Source organism: Perissodus microlepis, chromosome 12, assembly GCF_051167445.1.
Source record: "Perissodus microlepis isolate ML-2025 ecotype Zambia chromosome 12, ASM5116744v1, whole genome shotgun sequence".
In the NCBI taxonomy this organism is placed as follows: Eukaryota; Metazoa; Chordata; class Actinopteri; order Cichliformes; family Cichlidae; genus Perissodus; species Perissodus microlepis.
Genome location: NC_140472.1, coordinates 3,242,965 through 3,261,499, shown reverse-complemented (window position 1 = coordinate 3,261,499; position 18,535 = coordinate 3,242,965). Strand labels below are relative to the sequence as shown.

The 18,535-nt window shown below is 39.0% G+C and overlaps 1 protein-coding gene across 1 annotated transcript in view; it reads right to left on the bottom strand.

Moving 5' to 3' along the window:
* The window catches only part of galnt9 (polypeptide N-acetylgalactosaminyltransferase 9), a 107,359-nt gene that overhangs the window by 58,207 nt on the left and 30,617 nt on the right, over window positions 1-18,535 (bottom strand). The window contains exon 4 of the mRNA XM_084947524.1: window positions 6,895-7,069. Coding sequence (XP_084803650.1) covers window positions 6,895-7,069 — 175 coding nt within the window. The remainder of the gene's footprint in view (window positions 1-6,894; window positions 7,070-18,535) is intronic.

Genomic DNA, 18,535 nt, shown 5'->3' with positions numbered 1-18,535 from the left:
AGCTTCTGTCTTGCTAGCTTGTGCTGCGCTCAGTGGATCTGCGCTTGACAGTGCAGCCTAGGCGGAGTAGTCGAGCGCAGATCCACTGAGCTCTCAACACAGACAGCATCGTCAGAAGAAAAGTTGATAAAATAAATTAAAAATTTTGTATTGTTCGATACATATGCGAACCGAAAGCACTGTATCGAACGGTTCAATATCGATACGAGTATCGTTGCACCCCTAATATATGCATATATATATGCACAGCTGGGCAAAGCATCTATATGAAAAATGGCAATCACTAATTTCACTAATTATGTGTGGTGCCTTTTAGGCTCAGTCATAAAAGCTTGTTAATATTGCACAAGATACACCGTACAAGCCAAAATTCATTCTTTCACTCTCACATACATATATTCTTCTTTCACATACATATACTTTCACTCTCACATAGTTTTATTTTAATTTTTATATTTAGATATTTTTATTCTCATGTTTACACATATTTAACACACACATTGCAATATTGTGCTCTCTTATACATGTATTTGAATGTACATATTTACAAATTTTCACTCTAACATACATGCATTTTCATTTATGCATTCCTACATTTCGCTCTCATTTACATGCATTCAATTCAAAACTGATTCATGTTTGTGGCTGTAATGTGACAAAATGTGGGAAAGTTCAAGGGGGCCAAATACTTTTGTGAGCCACTGTATGTTTCTACCTCTTCTTCTTTAAAGTATTACAAGAATAAACCATATCTGACATCCAACAATAACCCTCATGTTAAGTGAAATTTGCATTGATTTTTCATTTAAATCATTTGATATTTCCAAGCCATTTAAAGGGTTAGGACGGGTGTTCAATCCAACAATTCAGTCTCCAACTCACACATTTAACCTGCGTAAGAACAATCTTTTTGAAGGCTCAGATGTGCCATACAGTGCTTGACTATGTAGTGAAAGAAAGGCTCTGCTTTTACTTTGAAGACATTTTTACTGTAGCAGAATGCATGACGTGCTTTGCTTGACATGCTCAGCAAAAGTGTTGCTCTGAGCACTTCCTTACCTTGGGCAGATCTCCCTGTCATTCCAACCTTTTCCATTCATCTCCTTCTGTCCTTGAGCTCCCACAACACCCTAACCCAGCCTACACCTTCTTTACTGCTGGAATACACGAGAGTGATAAGATAAGAGACAGTGTGGAAATGAGGACACATCTGCTTTTGACAGACGAGGCTGTGTCATCCTCCTTTCTTTATCTGCTATCTCATGTTCCTTACATTGAGGCCGTTATTCATCCACATCGGTCCTAATCATGCTCAGTTGCAAATAGCAATGAGATTTTCCCTTCTACCAGTAATGACTCATCCAGTACAGCAAATACATGCTGACAAGATCCATCACCGCTGGCTCCACAATGCCATTTCTTATATTCAAAGCAGATGTCCTCTTGATTAATGAACTCTTTGACTACTTGTCTTTCATTGCAGTCTGCACTTTTGTGGAGGTTCACACCAGGCTGTGCATGCATTTCAGATATTAAAAGAAAATCAAGGAAACACAATCTATTCATATCTACTTGATTTAACAACAGCAGCATCACAGGATGTCTCATTATCTGTCCTACCTTTGCCCAGAATTGACGTAAAAGCCCCGCAGTCCTCCTTTCAAGGCTGCATTTTTTATTAAAAAATTTCAGATTAATGGATCTCAAATAGGGAACGATACTCAGGCAGAGTTATCAGATAATGGGATCTAACTACACCCTAAGAGCAGCAGGGCCCTAAGTGCCTAAAATAAGATCTTCTTTAATTCTGCATTAAACTCAATGCTGCAGACCGTGTGAGCTGCCCTATAGAAGTAGCTTTTTTTAATTCAGTAACTTTAAAAAAAATGACCCTAACAGACCCCTAGCAGGAAAAAAAAAGATCTGTTAGCACTGAGGTCTTTAAATCTGCTTTGAGTGAAATCTTTCAAAGTTCTTAAAACATATTTATCTTTATTTTGAATTGGGGTTTTTTTCATAACTGTGCTTTTATGATCACTATAGTTAAAATATGATTAATAGCAGGTTGTGAACCCAATATGGGCCTTGCCAATGCAATTGCCAATTAAATTATTGCACATTATTGGGATTTTAAAAAAAATTGTATTTCATCACAACATTTTAAAACCAGTCAAACTGACATTGCAGTATGGTACAATTTAGACCTGACAGTGCTAATTTGTGTTTGCTGTGTTATATAGGATAAAGAATCTAAGCCTGCAGTGCCTCTGGCCATCTTTAAGCGCATTAATCTTTAAATGTGCAGCCGTCCACAGTCCTTTCGCTGTTTTACAGAGCAGCTCAGACATGCATATGTAGAGTAGATATTAATATTGGGCCAGTCTCCTGCCTCCAATAAAAAAGATGCAGGATTCAAAGAAGGGAAAGGTAGCCATGCAGAATTTAAATTCATTACAGGGTCGAGGCTTTTTTGAAGTAGATAGCGGGATGCAGAGGCATGAACTGGAAAAGGATCAAGGCGCAATGTTAGATTCCTCACCACTTCTAAATGCATTTGCCGAGGACGTGGTTGATATGATACAAACGTAAAGGCAGCATAAAGCCCTGTCTTTTCAGTGCTTTTTGGAGGTTTGCCTGGCCTGTGCTCTGTGAAGCACTCAGTAAGGCTGCAGCCTCCTTTCTCATCTCCAGACAGATATAAACACTGAGCCACTGCCAGACGCTGTGAGCGAGAGGAAAAACATGATTTACTTTATCTAAAAAAATATTTCCCCAGCCTTCAAGACCTCTGGAATTTATGTACCATTGAATTTAATATAATACCACTGCACCTGCATGGCATAATAATAAGCAGAAGGAGTTCTGTGAGATTACCAAAGGAGCCAATATCAAATATACATGTGGCAAAAATTACATAATTAAAAATTACAAGAAGACTGTTTAATCCATTCCTTAGCTTTCTGAATTCCACCAGTTTGTCTCTTCCTTACAAACACTCACCAGGTCACAGTTGAGCAGAACATTCAACATTCATCAAAATGTGGCTTTCTGAAGCATGTATTTCATTACAACCTCCCTGCATCGACAACCTTATCTCCAGCGCACACTTACGGGGAGCTGCTGCTACGTTGTTAATCGTTAATCGTTAATAACCTGAGATTGCAACTGTGCAAGAGACTTCAAAACCAAATAAATATCAATTTCCTCCCCTCCGCAACTGTTTGGTTGAAGTATGGCATACAGTAGGTTCTAATTACAACATGGTCCTCTTTTCTGCTATCAATCCTGTTTATTTACATAGCACGCGGAAGGAAATTGGTCGTCTTTGGAACACAATGGAAAACGGCTGCCCAAAGGATGGATGGTTAGAAACTACAGGAGAAGATAGACTGCGAGCATTAAGCCGGTGCAAAACCGCATTAACCACAACGACGATTTCATATCCTCATATTAAAGCGGCGCAAAGCCACAGAAATCAGACTCCATCGCTCTTGTGGTGCAAAACGTTTGCTTATTAACTCCTGAAAAACAAGTGCTTCACCAACTTTTTTTTTTTTTTACAATCTTCCTTTTACAAAGCTGATAAAAAGCACCTGACACCACATAATTTCTATCAGTCACGAGCGCTCACGGTGGAAGTAAGTAATAAAAAAGCCTCGAATGTGAATTTTAGCAAACTCTAGTTTGTTTTTAATCCCCATAAATCATACTTATTCACCTCATATTTGTCTCCTGGTCACCCCCCCACTCCCACCCCTGCAGTTGCTTAATGCCCCCCGTGTTTGAGAACCACAGTCATAAACCAACATGCTGTGAGGGAATGGGAAATGACTAAGTGCGTGATACAGCATGATACAATTATGTTTGCTTAAACCCAATAATAAGTTATGCGAAGTAGCAATACATTTCAGCTGCAAATGTACAGCACCTCCGGGGAATACCACGCCAATGAATCACAGCGATGCCACTAAAAGCTGGCAGCATTGTCTCTGGCTCAGTATGCATAGGCACTGTGTACAAGGTCATTGAGGGATATTCACCACAACATCTAGAGGAAACATCCATCTCACTTATCACTGTATGTGTCATAGTGAATAATCACATTATGATAAACGGCTTCTCTTCCGTTTGAACAAATAGAAAGTGTAGATACCGCCAGTGAATCTGAGTAAGACAGTGCATGATGTTTGCAGGCATACAGTACATAATAAATGCACACACTCTCTCATACACAAAGAAATCTAAGCGGCGTGAGCAAGCTTGTAGAAGTTGGCTGTCATCTCTTCAGTTGTTATATTCCTTTATCCGGCGACTACTACTAAAAAAAAAATCACAGGCATTCTGCTCTACTTTCCACTGACTTCTGTAAATAGCACTTCATGCAAAAAGCAAAAACCGGAGCTGCAAAATAAAACAAAACTAACAAATCTTCAGCTGCAGGTTGTCAAAGGAAGACGGAGGTGATACATCGGTGAAGGTGTGTGGAGCAGAAAGAAGAGAGCGTCGCACGGTGGCAGCAGATTAGCCAACGTGAACAAAATATGCTGAGGTGGCTTTGGCATGTGGAAGAGGGACGGATGGAGAGGAGGAAGCCTACGCGGAGGTGAGTGGGGTATGTTGCATCAATGACAGGCAAGTCTACTTCTGAGCAAGAACAGATGGGGAAGCAGATGAGGGAACCACTGGGGTGTCAGTTATCATCAGATATGCACCTAGGCATTGATGCAACTTCCTTTGTGAGTGCTGTTTCCTGCCCGGGTCGTGCCACTTCTGGGCCTGTAGTTCCCATATGGGCCATAAATGGCCCGTCAAGCTTCAATAACCGCGGCTTATCAAGTCATCTCTTGGTAAAGGTCCCTTTGATTGCTGACTAATGTTGTGGTGGGATGTTTATAGGTCAGGCCCACTCTGACCTTTAGTGCTTTAATTTCATCTTAATGAAGTAAAACAGAACATTCTGATTACATTATGCCAGTTTACAGAATAAACACACAAAGTTCCCATGTCTTTTATTATAAAAGTTTTACCTGTGAGCAGAGAAACTTTACTGGTAATATAATAGAAAGTTAATATTGGAGTTTATATTTGTTCTAAAATAACCATTGTAGTTGCTTCATTTTCGGAAAATCCTTAAAAGCAAATTCATAAGTAAAGCTTAACACAGAATCACATACTGTAGTAGTAAATGAGCCCAAGGAATAAATAATGATTGTTAAATGATCATCAAAATCAAAATAATTTTAAAAGACGAGTTTTAAAATGCTGTTTAAACCAGAATGACAGAAACAATGTGCTGCATAGCCGACTGGATAAACGCAAAGATGATCTGGAGCATCTGTGGCAAGTGAGACAAATGGGCCATAACAACAGCAAAAAACCCCAAAAAGAAACAAATTCAATTGTAACTTTGGGCACTTTGTTACAGCAGCCTGTCACAAACACACATTACTTTTCCAAACTGAATTGTGAATGTAGATTTTGATCCATCATGCAGTACCATCTGGAAAAGATCTGACTGGAAACAGCTTCATTTGTCAGTGTGACTATGATCCCAAACACAGCGCCAATGCAGTAAAAGCACGTATGATTGGAAAAACACACAACACTATCAGCCATGGGTTGACCTCCCCAGAGCCCGAACCACAACATTCCTGAAGCAATTTTGGATCATCTTGACAGAGAATGAAACAAAAGCCAGCCAGCATCCAAGGAAGAACTTTGAATATCCTTCGAGAAGCCTGTTTAAAGAAATTACAAGAAAGATTGTCTACAAGAGTTCAGGCTGTGTTAAAGAATAAAGGTGGTCATACTAAATACTGACTGTCATCAGTTATGTCTATTATAATATCAGTTTTCATCTTATTTTAAAGTGAACAGTGAAGTCTGGAGAGAAGAAGTGAAGGAGTATTTACTTGATTATATATTGCTTACATTTATTGTCCTAATTGTAGAAGCATTGAATACACTGGAAATATCTGAATGTCATAATTATAAGCAAGACTTGACTTATTTGGCAAGTTTTGGGAGGTTTGATCAACAGTTCTGTTGATTGTAGAGACATGTGCATTATTTCTTTGTGTTTTTCTTTTGACCAGTTTATGACTAAGAAGAACTGGCGTGACAGCTGTCACAAATCTGAATAGCACATTTGGATGTGTTTACATTTCTTGCATCTATTTAGCTGTAAAGATAGAAAAGCATTCAGAGATGCTGTAGACCCAGTCTTCTGCCATCCTCCTCATCTTCTTCCTTGTCCCTTTCTTGACTCTCAGGCAGCTTCCAGGGAACAAAGCTTCATCCGACACTGACGGCATGACAGGCTCAAATTAGGTGCCAATTACATCTTTTTGAGTTACTTGTTTGCCGTTAAACTTAAGCAGCAGGCAGACATTGGACTGAGACCCCCAGAAGTAATTTCATATCGCAAAATGAGCCCAGAGCCCGCAAGTAAAATAATTTTGAAATGCACAACATTTGAGCTACCTCTTTAATTACACTCACTCTCACATTTCACAGTGGTTGACTCGCTCTCACTTGTTGTAAGTGTGTATTTGCTCGACAGGTAATGCCATATTAGCCGGGCTGTCTTTTTATCCAGCTCTAACCAAAAGTGATTCTTACAATTTAAAAAAGGAAATGCAAAACGGAAAAGGATTACCAGCTAGAAACCCTTCTGCATAATAAGCGACACTGTCCTGAAAAACGCTGTCTCGGTTAGAACCTCGCCTGGTGTTTTATCAGAACGCTTAGATCAGACCAGACTGCATAATTGAGTGATAATAAATTTACATGACATCCCTCTGTTCTAAAAAACATAAAAAGCAAAGCACAAAGGCAAAGGTGAGAGAGGACAGAGAAACGGCTAAGACCTTTTCAAGTTAAACATGACCTTACCAGCCGGTGTTGAACTCGACGTGAGCGTCAAAGAAGCCGACGACGGGAGCCGTGGCCGCGTTCCAGCCATGTATACGGGCCCGGATCAGACCCTCCCGCTTGCTGTTTCTCACAATCTTTACGAGGCCTGGGTAGCGTTTGTTCACATACTGATCCAAGTTGAATTTCAGCTCCACTGGAAGAGACCAGATTAGAGAGAGCCCTCCTTTAAAAGACACCCACATGACAACAGGAAAACATTAACAAGGTAGCTGTAGTCAGTGATTTTTAGCTCAGAAAATCCCTTCTTTCCCCTTTCAGAGTGTTTAACTTTTAGATTACACCTAAAGAGAAATAGTGATCACCAAATGCAATCAGTTATTCGTATTACTCACTAAAAAAGCCATTACTTTTCTTTACTAAGTACTTATCAGCAAGAGCAATCAGCAGCATTACTTTCTTAGCCAACCCAGCTCTCATCAAACGCACACCTCATCTACTCTGAGTTTGAAGCTTTATTCAGTGATTCATGAATGTGTGCTTATCAGTGACTGAGGTTTGCCAGCTCAGTCAAACAGAGAGACAGAGCCTAACAGAGTCCTGCCCATCCCACAGGTAAAGACAACTGATCGCGTTCTGGTGACTTTGCATGTGGTCATGGTGCCTCCTGGTCGGTTACTTCTGCTAGGAGACCAAAAAAATCAGAAAAACATGATTATATACCTCCTTCACACCTCCAGTGTGGTATGATGTACTACAAATGGGACTAAGGTACCCAGAACAAAGTCTGTGTGAGCTGAAAAGCTGAGCATACGAGAAATAAGACCCGAGGCATCAACAAGAAGAAGAGGGAAACATCTGGGATCCTGACACTAAATATGTCTACTTGTGCAGCAAGCAGTTTGTCACCAAGTCAAATATCCAGCTGGCAGTTTTAGTTTCCTGTACTCTCCAAGTTAAACTGAAGCATTTTCACATCAGTGTGTACTGGAGTGAAATTTGGATAAATTCAAAAGGCTGTGAAACACATCAGCTTTCTTACAGCTAACTCCACAATGTCCAATTCTGAAACTGTTGGGACCCTGTGTAAAAGGGAAATAAAGCCAAAATGCAATGAACTGCAAATTTCATCAACACATATTTTATTCAAAATAGAACTCAGAAAACAGATCAAGTCTTTAAACCGAGCAAAGGTACAATTTTAAGAAAAAATCTAAACTCATTTTGAATTTGATGGAAGCAACACGTGTAACAAAAGTTACGACTGAACTATGCTTACTGTGTTTACCGCTCTCATCTTTCAGCAACAGTCTGCAAGTGTCTGGGAACTGAGGGGACCAGCTGCTGGACTTTTAGACGAGGAATGTTTTAAGCTGGTGAAAGGATCTGACCGCAGGCGGGAAAGTTAAGCACTCAGATTCTTTTGGTACGAAGCCGTGTGTTTGCTAAATCTGCACTATGCAGCAGTATGTGGTCGTGCACCATTGTCCTTTTGGTGCACGACAAGTCCTTTTCTTAAAAAATGCAGTACAGCACATCTAGATGCTTTTCTAGATGTGCAAGCTGCCAATTCCATAGGCATTAATGCACCTCCGATGAAGGACGCTTCTGAAATGACTGCTGAGATTAAGCTGGATGGCCTCTCTGCTCTTTAGTTTAGATGATTTGTGCATGTTTTCCAAAAACATGCGACTTCTTCTTTGCATGCAGGGCTTTAACCAGCTTTTTTGAATTTCTGGAAGTGTTCCTGAGCCGCTGCATTGATTTCCTCAACAAAATCATGCCTGTTTTTAATGTCTCTTGCACACAGAGATTACTCCAGATGATCGTAATCTCTTGATGATATTATAAACTGTAGATGATGAGATACTCAAAATTTTTACAATTTTTATTTTGAAGAATATTTTCTTCTTAGAAACTCTCGTCTTTAGGAGCATTTACTTCTCCAGCCTTTTGCTGCTCCTGTCCCAACTCTTTTAAATGTGTTTCTGCGATCAAATTCAAAACAAGCCAATAATTATTTTTTCATGAAATATTAAAATTGGTCAGTTTAAACATTTAATGTGTGTTCTGTGTTCTATTGTGAATAAAATATGTGTTTGTGAGATTAGCAAATCATTGCTTTCTGTTTTTTCACCTACATTTTACACAGAGTCTCAGCACTTTCATATGATAACATCTGCTATAACTACAGCTGTCTTGTGAATGTCTCTTTGTGTTATCAGATAAATGATATTTATATGAATAAAACTAAACTGAGTTGAATCATTCAGAACTTGAAATGAAGTTTGAAACTTGAAAAAAAAGCTCAGTTTTCTTCAGTTGTATTGCTTCCATTAAAGCATCTTTTAGAAGACAATGGTGGATTTGATGTACTTGTTAGAGGCTTATTCAAGACAATCAACTTGCAGCCATTGCTGACTTGCAATAAAGGGGATACCAGCAGAATATTGCTTACTTAAAAGCATTGCAGGCTTTCTCAGCATCAAACCATGGATACACTAAAGGTTTCAAAGCAGACAGAGCACAGCAATCTAAAACATTTAGTCTGATAGAAACTTGATCAGTGGAATCCAAAGCGTAATAAGACAGACCAAAAGTGGGTACGCCATTAGAAGATCAATACATCAAGCTTTGATCATTGATACAGAATTTGCAAACCAAATACAGGAAGAATCCAGAAAGTCAAAGTTCTGTCAAAAGAAAAATGTCTGATAGTGGTCTGAGAGGACTAAACACAAGAAAGAGGAAGAACAGTAAGAACCCTCTGCTTTGCATCTTTGTGAATAAGGATTCATAATGAAGTAGAACACTGATTCTGAGCATACTAGAGCAGCGGCCCCCAACCTTTTTTGCGCCACTGACCGGTTTATGCCCGACAATATTTTCACAGACCGGATAAATACAACAAAATAAAACTAGTACCGGTACCGAAAAAAAGAAGATTTATTCATAACACACGTGAAAAGGCCCAGGAAAACAGAGTTAACGATAAAACCGATAACAAAATAACACTGAAAACCGATAAAAACCCTGAAAACTATACATTTCACACCTGAGCCTCAACTCTCGTGGCCTGGTACCAAACGACTCACGGACCGGTACCGGTCCGAGGCCCGGGGGTTGGGGACCGCTGTACTAGAGCATGCTTCCATTCAAACAAAAGGGGAGCATAGCCAACACAAGAATACTTATAACTCCTCAATCACAATGTCATAAGTCACTGGACACTGTGAACATCCACGGTCACCACTTCATGCATAATGGACCTTCCAAGTGTATGGACATGTGCAGGTATATATGTATGTATATGTATACATATGTATATTTAGTGTGTACATGTGTGTGTGTACATGTCTATAAATAGGAATAGTAGTGGTACAATAGCTATATCAAGCTATATAGTTTATGTCTTCCATATTTCCAACCATATCCATAATCACATACTGTGTATGCTACCATTGTATATAGTGTATTATCTTACTTTTTTTCATTGATTGTACTTATTTGTATTTTTGTATTTCCTTCTGATATCTGTACCTGAGCTGAGGTGACGCAAAAATTTCCCTGTTGTGGGATCAATAAAGTCTTATCTTATCTTACTTAGAAATTCATCTTAAATTTTCCAGTAATTGTTTCATTTAATTAGAAACTGCTGGAAAACATGAGCTTTTCCTTTAATATTCTGTATAGATGTGTATAGATGTTAATGTTGTGTATTTCTATTCTAGTCACATGAGACCAAGTTAACAATTTCTATACAAGTTACTGTAGTCCTAAGGCATTCCTCATCGCAAGTCTTTATTCCAACTGGATTATAATATTGTCTCTGCTCTGCTCTCCTCTCACGGATGAGGCTGGCTGTCATCACTGGAAACAAAGTTTGATGGGTAAACAGCCAGTTGTGCAAATTGCTGTCTGTGTTTCGTCGGAGGATAGATGGCTGTTTGAGCTTCTCCTCTGGGTTACTGCTGAGCGCTCCACTTTCTGAGGGAGAGATTAATAAGGAAGCGTGTGGCACATCGGCTCTGAACAGCATCCACACCTAGCTTCTGACTTCAGCTCGCAACATAAATCAGCCGGTGAAAGTATAAAAAAAATGGCAGTCTAATCCCCTGTGTGTCATTGACAAGACATAGTGAAGGATTGTCAGGAGTCTTTTTCTAGCTGAAGGTCTTAACATACAGTGGTGACTGCTGCAGGGAGAGAGGGTGAATTTGCTGGTATCCTACTGGCCCTCGAAGAGACAGAAAAAAAGCATGAGCATTTAACACTAAATTAACCTGTAATCCCACTGACTGCAGTACCTGCAGACCCCTGAGGCTTTTTTCCATCATTTTAATTTCCATCATTTTGTCATTTAGTTCCCAATGACTTCATATCCTTCATTTCTAGTTCTATTTTACATATTGCTTTTTAAAAGTACCAGTATGTTGAGGTCCTAGGGGAACCCAGTCAAAAGTATCTAATTTTGGAGATTTAATAGATGCCCCTCATATTTGCCACGGGTCCTAGCTAAAGAAAAAAAAAGGGTATTCTTTCATTTTGTAGACAGATACAGATGCATTAGATACAACTTTCCTAATAGGCAATTTACAAAATTGTCTAAGCTAGATTAATGGTGTTGGAGTCCATGTGAACACTACATCAGGTAAGTAAGCAATTAGACAGAATTTGAATGACCATTTATTACTGTAAATGTATTTAACAAGGGTGCCATGGTAACAAACTTTGAAGGCATACTGGTAGTTTGTACTTATATTGTAGCTTTGCCCCTGCTCTTATTTTGACACCATGGTACTTTTGCCACTACTACAGCTACTACAGAGCAGTCATCTGAAGCATTTTCTGTAAAATAATTACTTTTTAATATTTGTGACTGTGATGACATACATCTTTTCTGTGTTTGTAGTTGTGGCGGGGCGTGGTCTGAGAGATGGACGCACCTGCACAGCATCTGCAATCCCACCTCTCCGGCATAAAAAGCTGTGCTGTCTGTCTGTGGTTGTTAGAGATGGTGATGTGTGCGGCCAAGCTGGAAAGCTGCAGCCGCTGTGTGTACAGCATCCAAGTTAATAAAGCAAGTATGCTGAAAAGCATTGAACTGTCAGGTGTGCTGTGGGTCATTTACAGCAGTAAACTATTTGAGTACCTCCTCTGCTGATGACATATGAGGTGGTCATTTAGAACATTCATCCTGACAGGTTGAGATGATGTCGATTAATCTGAATCAAAATCAGCTTCTACTGTTTGACATTTTCAAATCACTCAAATTAAAAGTCAAGAGAAAAGTCAATGATTTTATGATTCTTTTTCCCCCTTTATAAATCGGTAATGATGTGCACCATGGTGGTGTAGGTAGGTAAAAAGGTCCTAATCCAACATCAGGGCCTTTCTGGGTGTAGTTTGCATGTCATGTTCTTCCTGCGTCTGTGTGGGTTCTTTCCAGGTACTCTGGCTTCCTCCCTCAGTCCAAAGACACGCAGTTAGTGAGGTTAGGTTAACTGATGATTCCAAATTGGCACTGTGAGTGCGCTGGCGATCCGTCCACGGTGTACTCGTCTCTCACCCTATGGAAGCTGAACTCTGAATAAGATAACAAATGGATGGATGGAAAAGGTAACGATTAAGGAGCACCCACAGAAGAGGGAATGTGTTTGCTATGCATCACTTTGTAGCAGTTGGTCCCTAACCACTGCCTAGATAACTGCTGTCTCCAGTGTATTGAAAGGTTTAACTTGGGATACACCTACTCCATGTAACCAGCAGTTACTGTGCCTGTCATCTCTTGAAGGTTGAATGTTGACATTGACTTCCTGTGGTCTCTGGTCACTGCTAGTCACTTTCTGTGTTGATACCCCTTTAATGTGTCCCAAATGGTAAGAAGCATTCCATCCTGCAAAAGCTGGACTTATTAAAGTTTGACTTTTTCTCTTTCATCTACTTTTTATCCAGCTCTTTAAAGGATCACAAAGGGATGGATACAGACGAAAACGTTGTGGGAATTTAGTAATAACATCACGTAAAATAATTTATGAACTATAAGGTTTGTAGGGTTCATCTTATTGAATTTAAATCAGTCACTGTTAGAAGCTGCATTGTAAAGCACCTCAGCAGCTTAGTTCTGATTGCACTCATAGCAGGTTTCGGACCTGTGCAGTGAGGCTCCTTCATCATCAGTCTACCCTGCAGCTACAATACAATAAAAGCTATTAGGGTGTAATAATTACTAGGCTTTGCTGGAAAGAAGAAAAGTTATGGGACTCTCTGATCCTTGCAAATAAAACGCTGGAATGCATCCATCGGAAGAGAGTTATGGAGCTGGGAATACATTTTAAAGTACTGGCAATGCAACATGGCAGAGGATAACTATCCATCATACTGTGAATTTAAATGAATACATACTCTACTGTGCAAGGAACACCATGAATCCCTGGAAGTCATGGGAGATTATAGAGTGCTGTGTTAAGGGTGGATGATGAAGTGTTACTGAACATTCTTTTTAAAGCCTGAACATTCACTCCTTCCTGCTGTCCAAAGAGATGTCTAACTGGCAGTCTATTAAAATTAACCCCCAGGATTTTCTCCTCCAATAAGACCAGCCTCAGAACACCTCTTAATTATGTTTTTGTCTGGCGAAGTAAAATGATCACCTTCAGAGGAAAGCGGTTTACTTGTGCAACACAAACCACAGGCCACATTCTTTTAACTCTGGATTTATTGACTTGTCTCCGACACTGATCCCTGAACAGGCCAGATATCGATCGCTTTCATCAATCATGAGCAGAATAGTAAAGTTACCTAATGGGTAAACTGGCTCACCACAAGTAATGTGATGATGGATTAAATATTAAAAAAGGAATCATGTGCTTGTCATCCTGACACGAAAGCTTCCAGCTGAAACGCTGCGTCAGAGTACAGTACAGTTCGTCACTGTAAGTGGAAAACGTTTTTGTCAACAGACTTCAGAGTTGCAGAAATGATTTGTGCCGCGGCATGTCAGCAATATTGAGGTCACCCACCTCTCACGCATTTATTGGGAACAGCATGACAGTAAACTGGTTGGTGTTTGATCTTTTCCTCTTCTAGCGTACCTGATCTTAATGTCTGTGCATCTGCTTCATTTAAAATTCTTATCGCTCAACATCTTGCTTGATTTTCTCTGAATAACTGACAGATAAATTGCTAGAGATACTGTACAGCTTGTTTGCTACAAGCAATGACTGAAAGCTGTAAAAGTTGTAGCAGGCAAAATGCTTTTTGACATCGTTAGGGGGAAAAAGTCTACCCTAATCTTTCAATATACTGGAAGTGAAATTAGAGGGAACTAGAGTCCTGTAGCTACTCTAGGCTCTGTTATCTGGATTTAGAAAGCCTAGCCAGTTTTATCAGTCCAGACTAAAAGGGTAAAAAGGTTAACACAGGTTAACAATCCCAGGTTAAACCTGTAACGCCTGAACCATGAAACAAAGCACATTTACATTTTTTTAAACTGAATTGTTTCTTGAACCTTCTATGAAAAAAAAAAACAAAAACATCAATTTGCATATGTGAGTTTTAGTTGGAATCATTTTTGCATGTATTGCTTAAAAATTTGTTAAATATTTTTATTGAGCAATTTCTTCATGTTTTTGTCAGGAAAAGAAAAATTAGGCTGATGACACAGACGTCTCAAAGACTCACACAAGATCACGTCTTACACTTGGGTAAGACTAAAGTCAGGCGTAAGACTTATTTTTAAAACAGGGGAAAAAAATCCATGCACACCTTCACCACCATGTGTTATATAGGACAGTTTAATTTAATTTTTTATGTTCCCAGAACTTAGGAAAATTATGGAAACTTGGTGGCGCTTATTTAAGATAACTAAGTTAGAGCAACTTATTTATTCTGAGTAGGGCTGGGTAGCATGAGGAAAATCTAAAATCACAATATTGTTTGGCTACATCACGACACACGATGTATATCATGATGTGCTTAAATAACATTCAAAAACAAATGTTATTCTGAAGCATATAGTGCCTAAAATTGCACTGGTATACTCATTCAAATTGACCATTCCATATTTGTTTTCTACTTTGAATACAAAAAATCAGAATGAATTAAAAAAATAATTTAACCATCAGCTGCACACAGATGTTTTCACAAATGGCAGTATTGTCACAGTAAATCTCTATCTGTGGTTTTAACAAACAAATAGCAACAATAAAGGACATCAAGCAATAATTCATGAGACAAAATAAAACAAGTGAAATTAAGGTGCTCTTTTTTTGATTGTAACATATAAGAATTATAAGACAAAAAAATGTAGTGAGTTTAAAACAGTGACAACTTTGCAATGGATGCCTTTTCAGCTGGTGGAATAAATTTGCTACCTTTTGCAGCAATAGTTTCAACAGAATATAACACGCATGGCAACTTATACTCGACGGTTACAATAAAACCATTTGAACCATCATACTTGGAAAAACCTGCGATACATCGAGTAAATTCGATATATCGCCAACCCCTTTTTCTGAGACTACTAGATGCAGTTAATAAAGAAATGGAGTTCTGCATTGTGCGAACTTCTTATTCGTATATTTGTTTCACGCCTTTGCTGGTGGGAGGAGCTTAGAGCAGAGAAAGAAAAGCTGCAGGAGGAAGACTGTGTATCTATTTTTCTAGATTTCTGCTTCCTGCTGCAAATTTAACCAAAGAAAACTCTTGTTCCTTAATTATTTCTGCAAATGAGGACTCAGTTCCATTCAAACAAAAAGAAATATATATAATTGTATATTCAATTGAATTTTCTTTGCCTAATTAATTGTCTGTGAGAGGAATTTCTTGCTCTTTGCTAACGAGCATGCCGTCTGTTCTGAAGCATAAATCTGATTTAATGTATGCAACGTTTAAAGCAATTCAGTATTGACTTGAAATGTATATTACAAGCTGTAATCAACATGGCTTTCAGTTTATATCGTGTTTTCATTATATGAATCATTAAGTTATCAATTTATGATGGTATCTGCTGGAATTTAATACTGCAGGCCTCATTGAGTCTTTCCTTGCTACTAGCATTATGAACAGCTATGAACTGGAGTCATCCTGACTGACACACACAGCCACAGCTCATCAATGGGGAAGGGTACATTTAGTACAGCACACTAGAAGCAGTGCTACCTGTCATCGAACAAATGTCACAGTGAAGAAAATGTGTCGCCGTGGCATGGCAAACATGTTTCCTGTGTGTGATTCTTTACTCCAGGAGTGGCTGTGCCTCAGTTCATTTCACTGAGTTTTACTTAAACGAGCAGGGACAGTAAGAGGGAGCCACTAAAGGTCAAACAGTCCAGTCTGCATGTTAATTTTCTAATGTCACAGCACCGCAACTCCCAAGACACCGCTCGCACATCTGCACAAATTATCATCAGTGTTGGTAAACATACACTAAGAGAAGCTGATGGATGCGATAATGACCTGAAACTGACCTTTCATTACAGATGCATGAGGCACGTGGTCAATTAAAGCACAGTGCAGTCACATGCTGTTAGTCATGCAGTGTGATGTCTGCAGACTAATGTTAACCTCTTTTACAGCAGTTTTAATTTGTCCGTTTTCAGCAAAGACAACTTTATTGTGACAGTTTTGACAAGCTTCCATTCCTGCAGTGGCCACGATTCTGGGGTGAAATAACTTGGAAAAGAATGCCGGCTTTATGTTTTGCTACTTTATGTTTGAGCCAGCATTCATTACTTTTTTTGCTGAACCATGCACATGGACCAAAAAACAATAAAGATGAAGATAAAATCAAAAGAGTGAGTTGAATACTGGTAAAACTACAGGACTGAAGGGAAATGTAATGTTGAATCCATGCAATGCTTTTATCAGTCAAAATGAATGATTATGAATAGATAAAAACATTGTAAACCCAGATTTTATTACTTCACAAATACATAATTGATTCCCTCTTTTTTCCTTTTTTTTCTTTTTCTTTAGGTAATTGCTTCAAAATTAGATTTTTGAGGGAGTTCTACACGTAGCCATGTCCTTAGAAATGCAACCTAATTATGTATTTGTTTTGCAAATGCTGCTGACTGACTGGCTGCATTAATGTGTCCTACACTCTTTGAATGAGAACCTTAAAGAAGAGACAGCTAACACAGGCAGGTACTGGACCAGAAACAATCGCACTAGACAAAACAGCAAGTGGAGACTGTGACATGACCAGAACTTGCATTATCGATGCCTTTGAAATGGCTGCTTTGAAGATGTTGACCAGGTCTGTGACCATTCACCAACACTCGCAGTGTTCAGAACAACTTTGGCACTTCAAGATGGTGACAAAAACCTGCTACCAGGGCCATCAGTTTGCACTTGAATGTAGTCAAGTTGGCAACTACTTGCAGCTGTTTATAATAATGTAGTAATAAGCTATAATAAATCAGGAAAAGATCTGTGCTGGAAAACCTAAGATGCATGAGAAAATGACCAGAATACAGCCAGCAGAGCTGAGTCCCCTACTGCAAAGAAACACATAGACGCTTGGCACAGCTGACTTGGATTTACTGAAATTTTCTGGCAATCTCTCTTCCTCTATAAATTGGACTGCAATTATGTGCAGGTGACCTGCACAATCCCTTTGCAATTAAAAGTGGTTACCAGGCTGGGTATCGTCACTGATTTCTATAACTGATTCAATTCTGATTCACAAGGTTCCGATTCGATTCAATCGATTCAATTTTGACTCAGACAGTCAAAAATATTATCATTGTGATCATTTATCATTACATATCCATATTTTATATGGATATATAAAAACAAAGCTGACACTCGTGAGACTTCACCATAGGTTTGAGCATCACAGCAGGTGCCTTTGTGTCAAAGTAACTGAAGATAAAAAAAACAGAAAACATGAAGATTTTTCTGGCCTGGCTTTCTATGGCAGATAACCGCCTTAAAAATATTCTGCAGTAGAACAAAAACTGAGGAAAACCACAAATCAACATATGAACATTACCTAATGCTGCTGAAGTGAAGCAGAGCAAAGTTACAGAGGTTTAATTAGAGACACAGCTAAGCGTTTTGCAATTTGGCATAATTTTAAAATGAGGCTTTCTTGTCTTTGATGAATTTGGGTTGGAGAGTGACGAAACCTGCAGCTTCAGAATCTGTGAGATATCGTCCTTCAGCACCGACAGCATATACGTGTGTGTGTCGTCGGGTCGCGCTTTGTGTTTATATCTTTTTGCGGCATGCGTTTACCTGCTCTTTAATCATTTGTTGTTTTAGCTGTTTGGCAGTTGATAAAATAGTTTTGTGAGCTTGAAGCTGAGATTCTGGCATTTCTGGCAAAATACATTTAGATTTCAAAATCGATTCAGGATTTGATGAATCACAATTGCTTTGTTCAAACTAAAATCGAGTCACATTGGGAAATCGATTTTTTAAATCCACCCCTATTAGTCGCCCAGAGGTTGAGGACTTTGCATGTGCATGCACTGGGCACCCAGTTGGTTATCGTAATTACTTGCAATCACTTGCTAAATGCAAAAATATTCAATTGAATCACGGGGCAGCCACCAATTGCTTCTAGCTGGATGGAGGTTGCTGTCCTATCTTTACTGTAGTGTGACTGAGCAGCTAGTAGGAAACAAGACATAGGTGAACACTATGAAGGCGA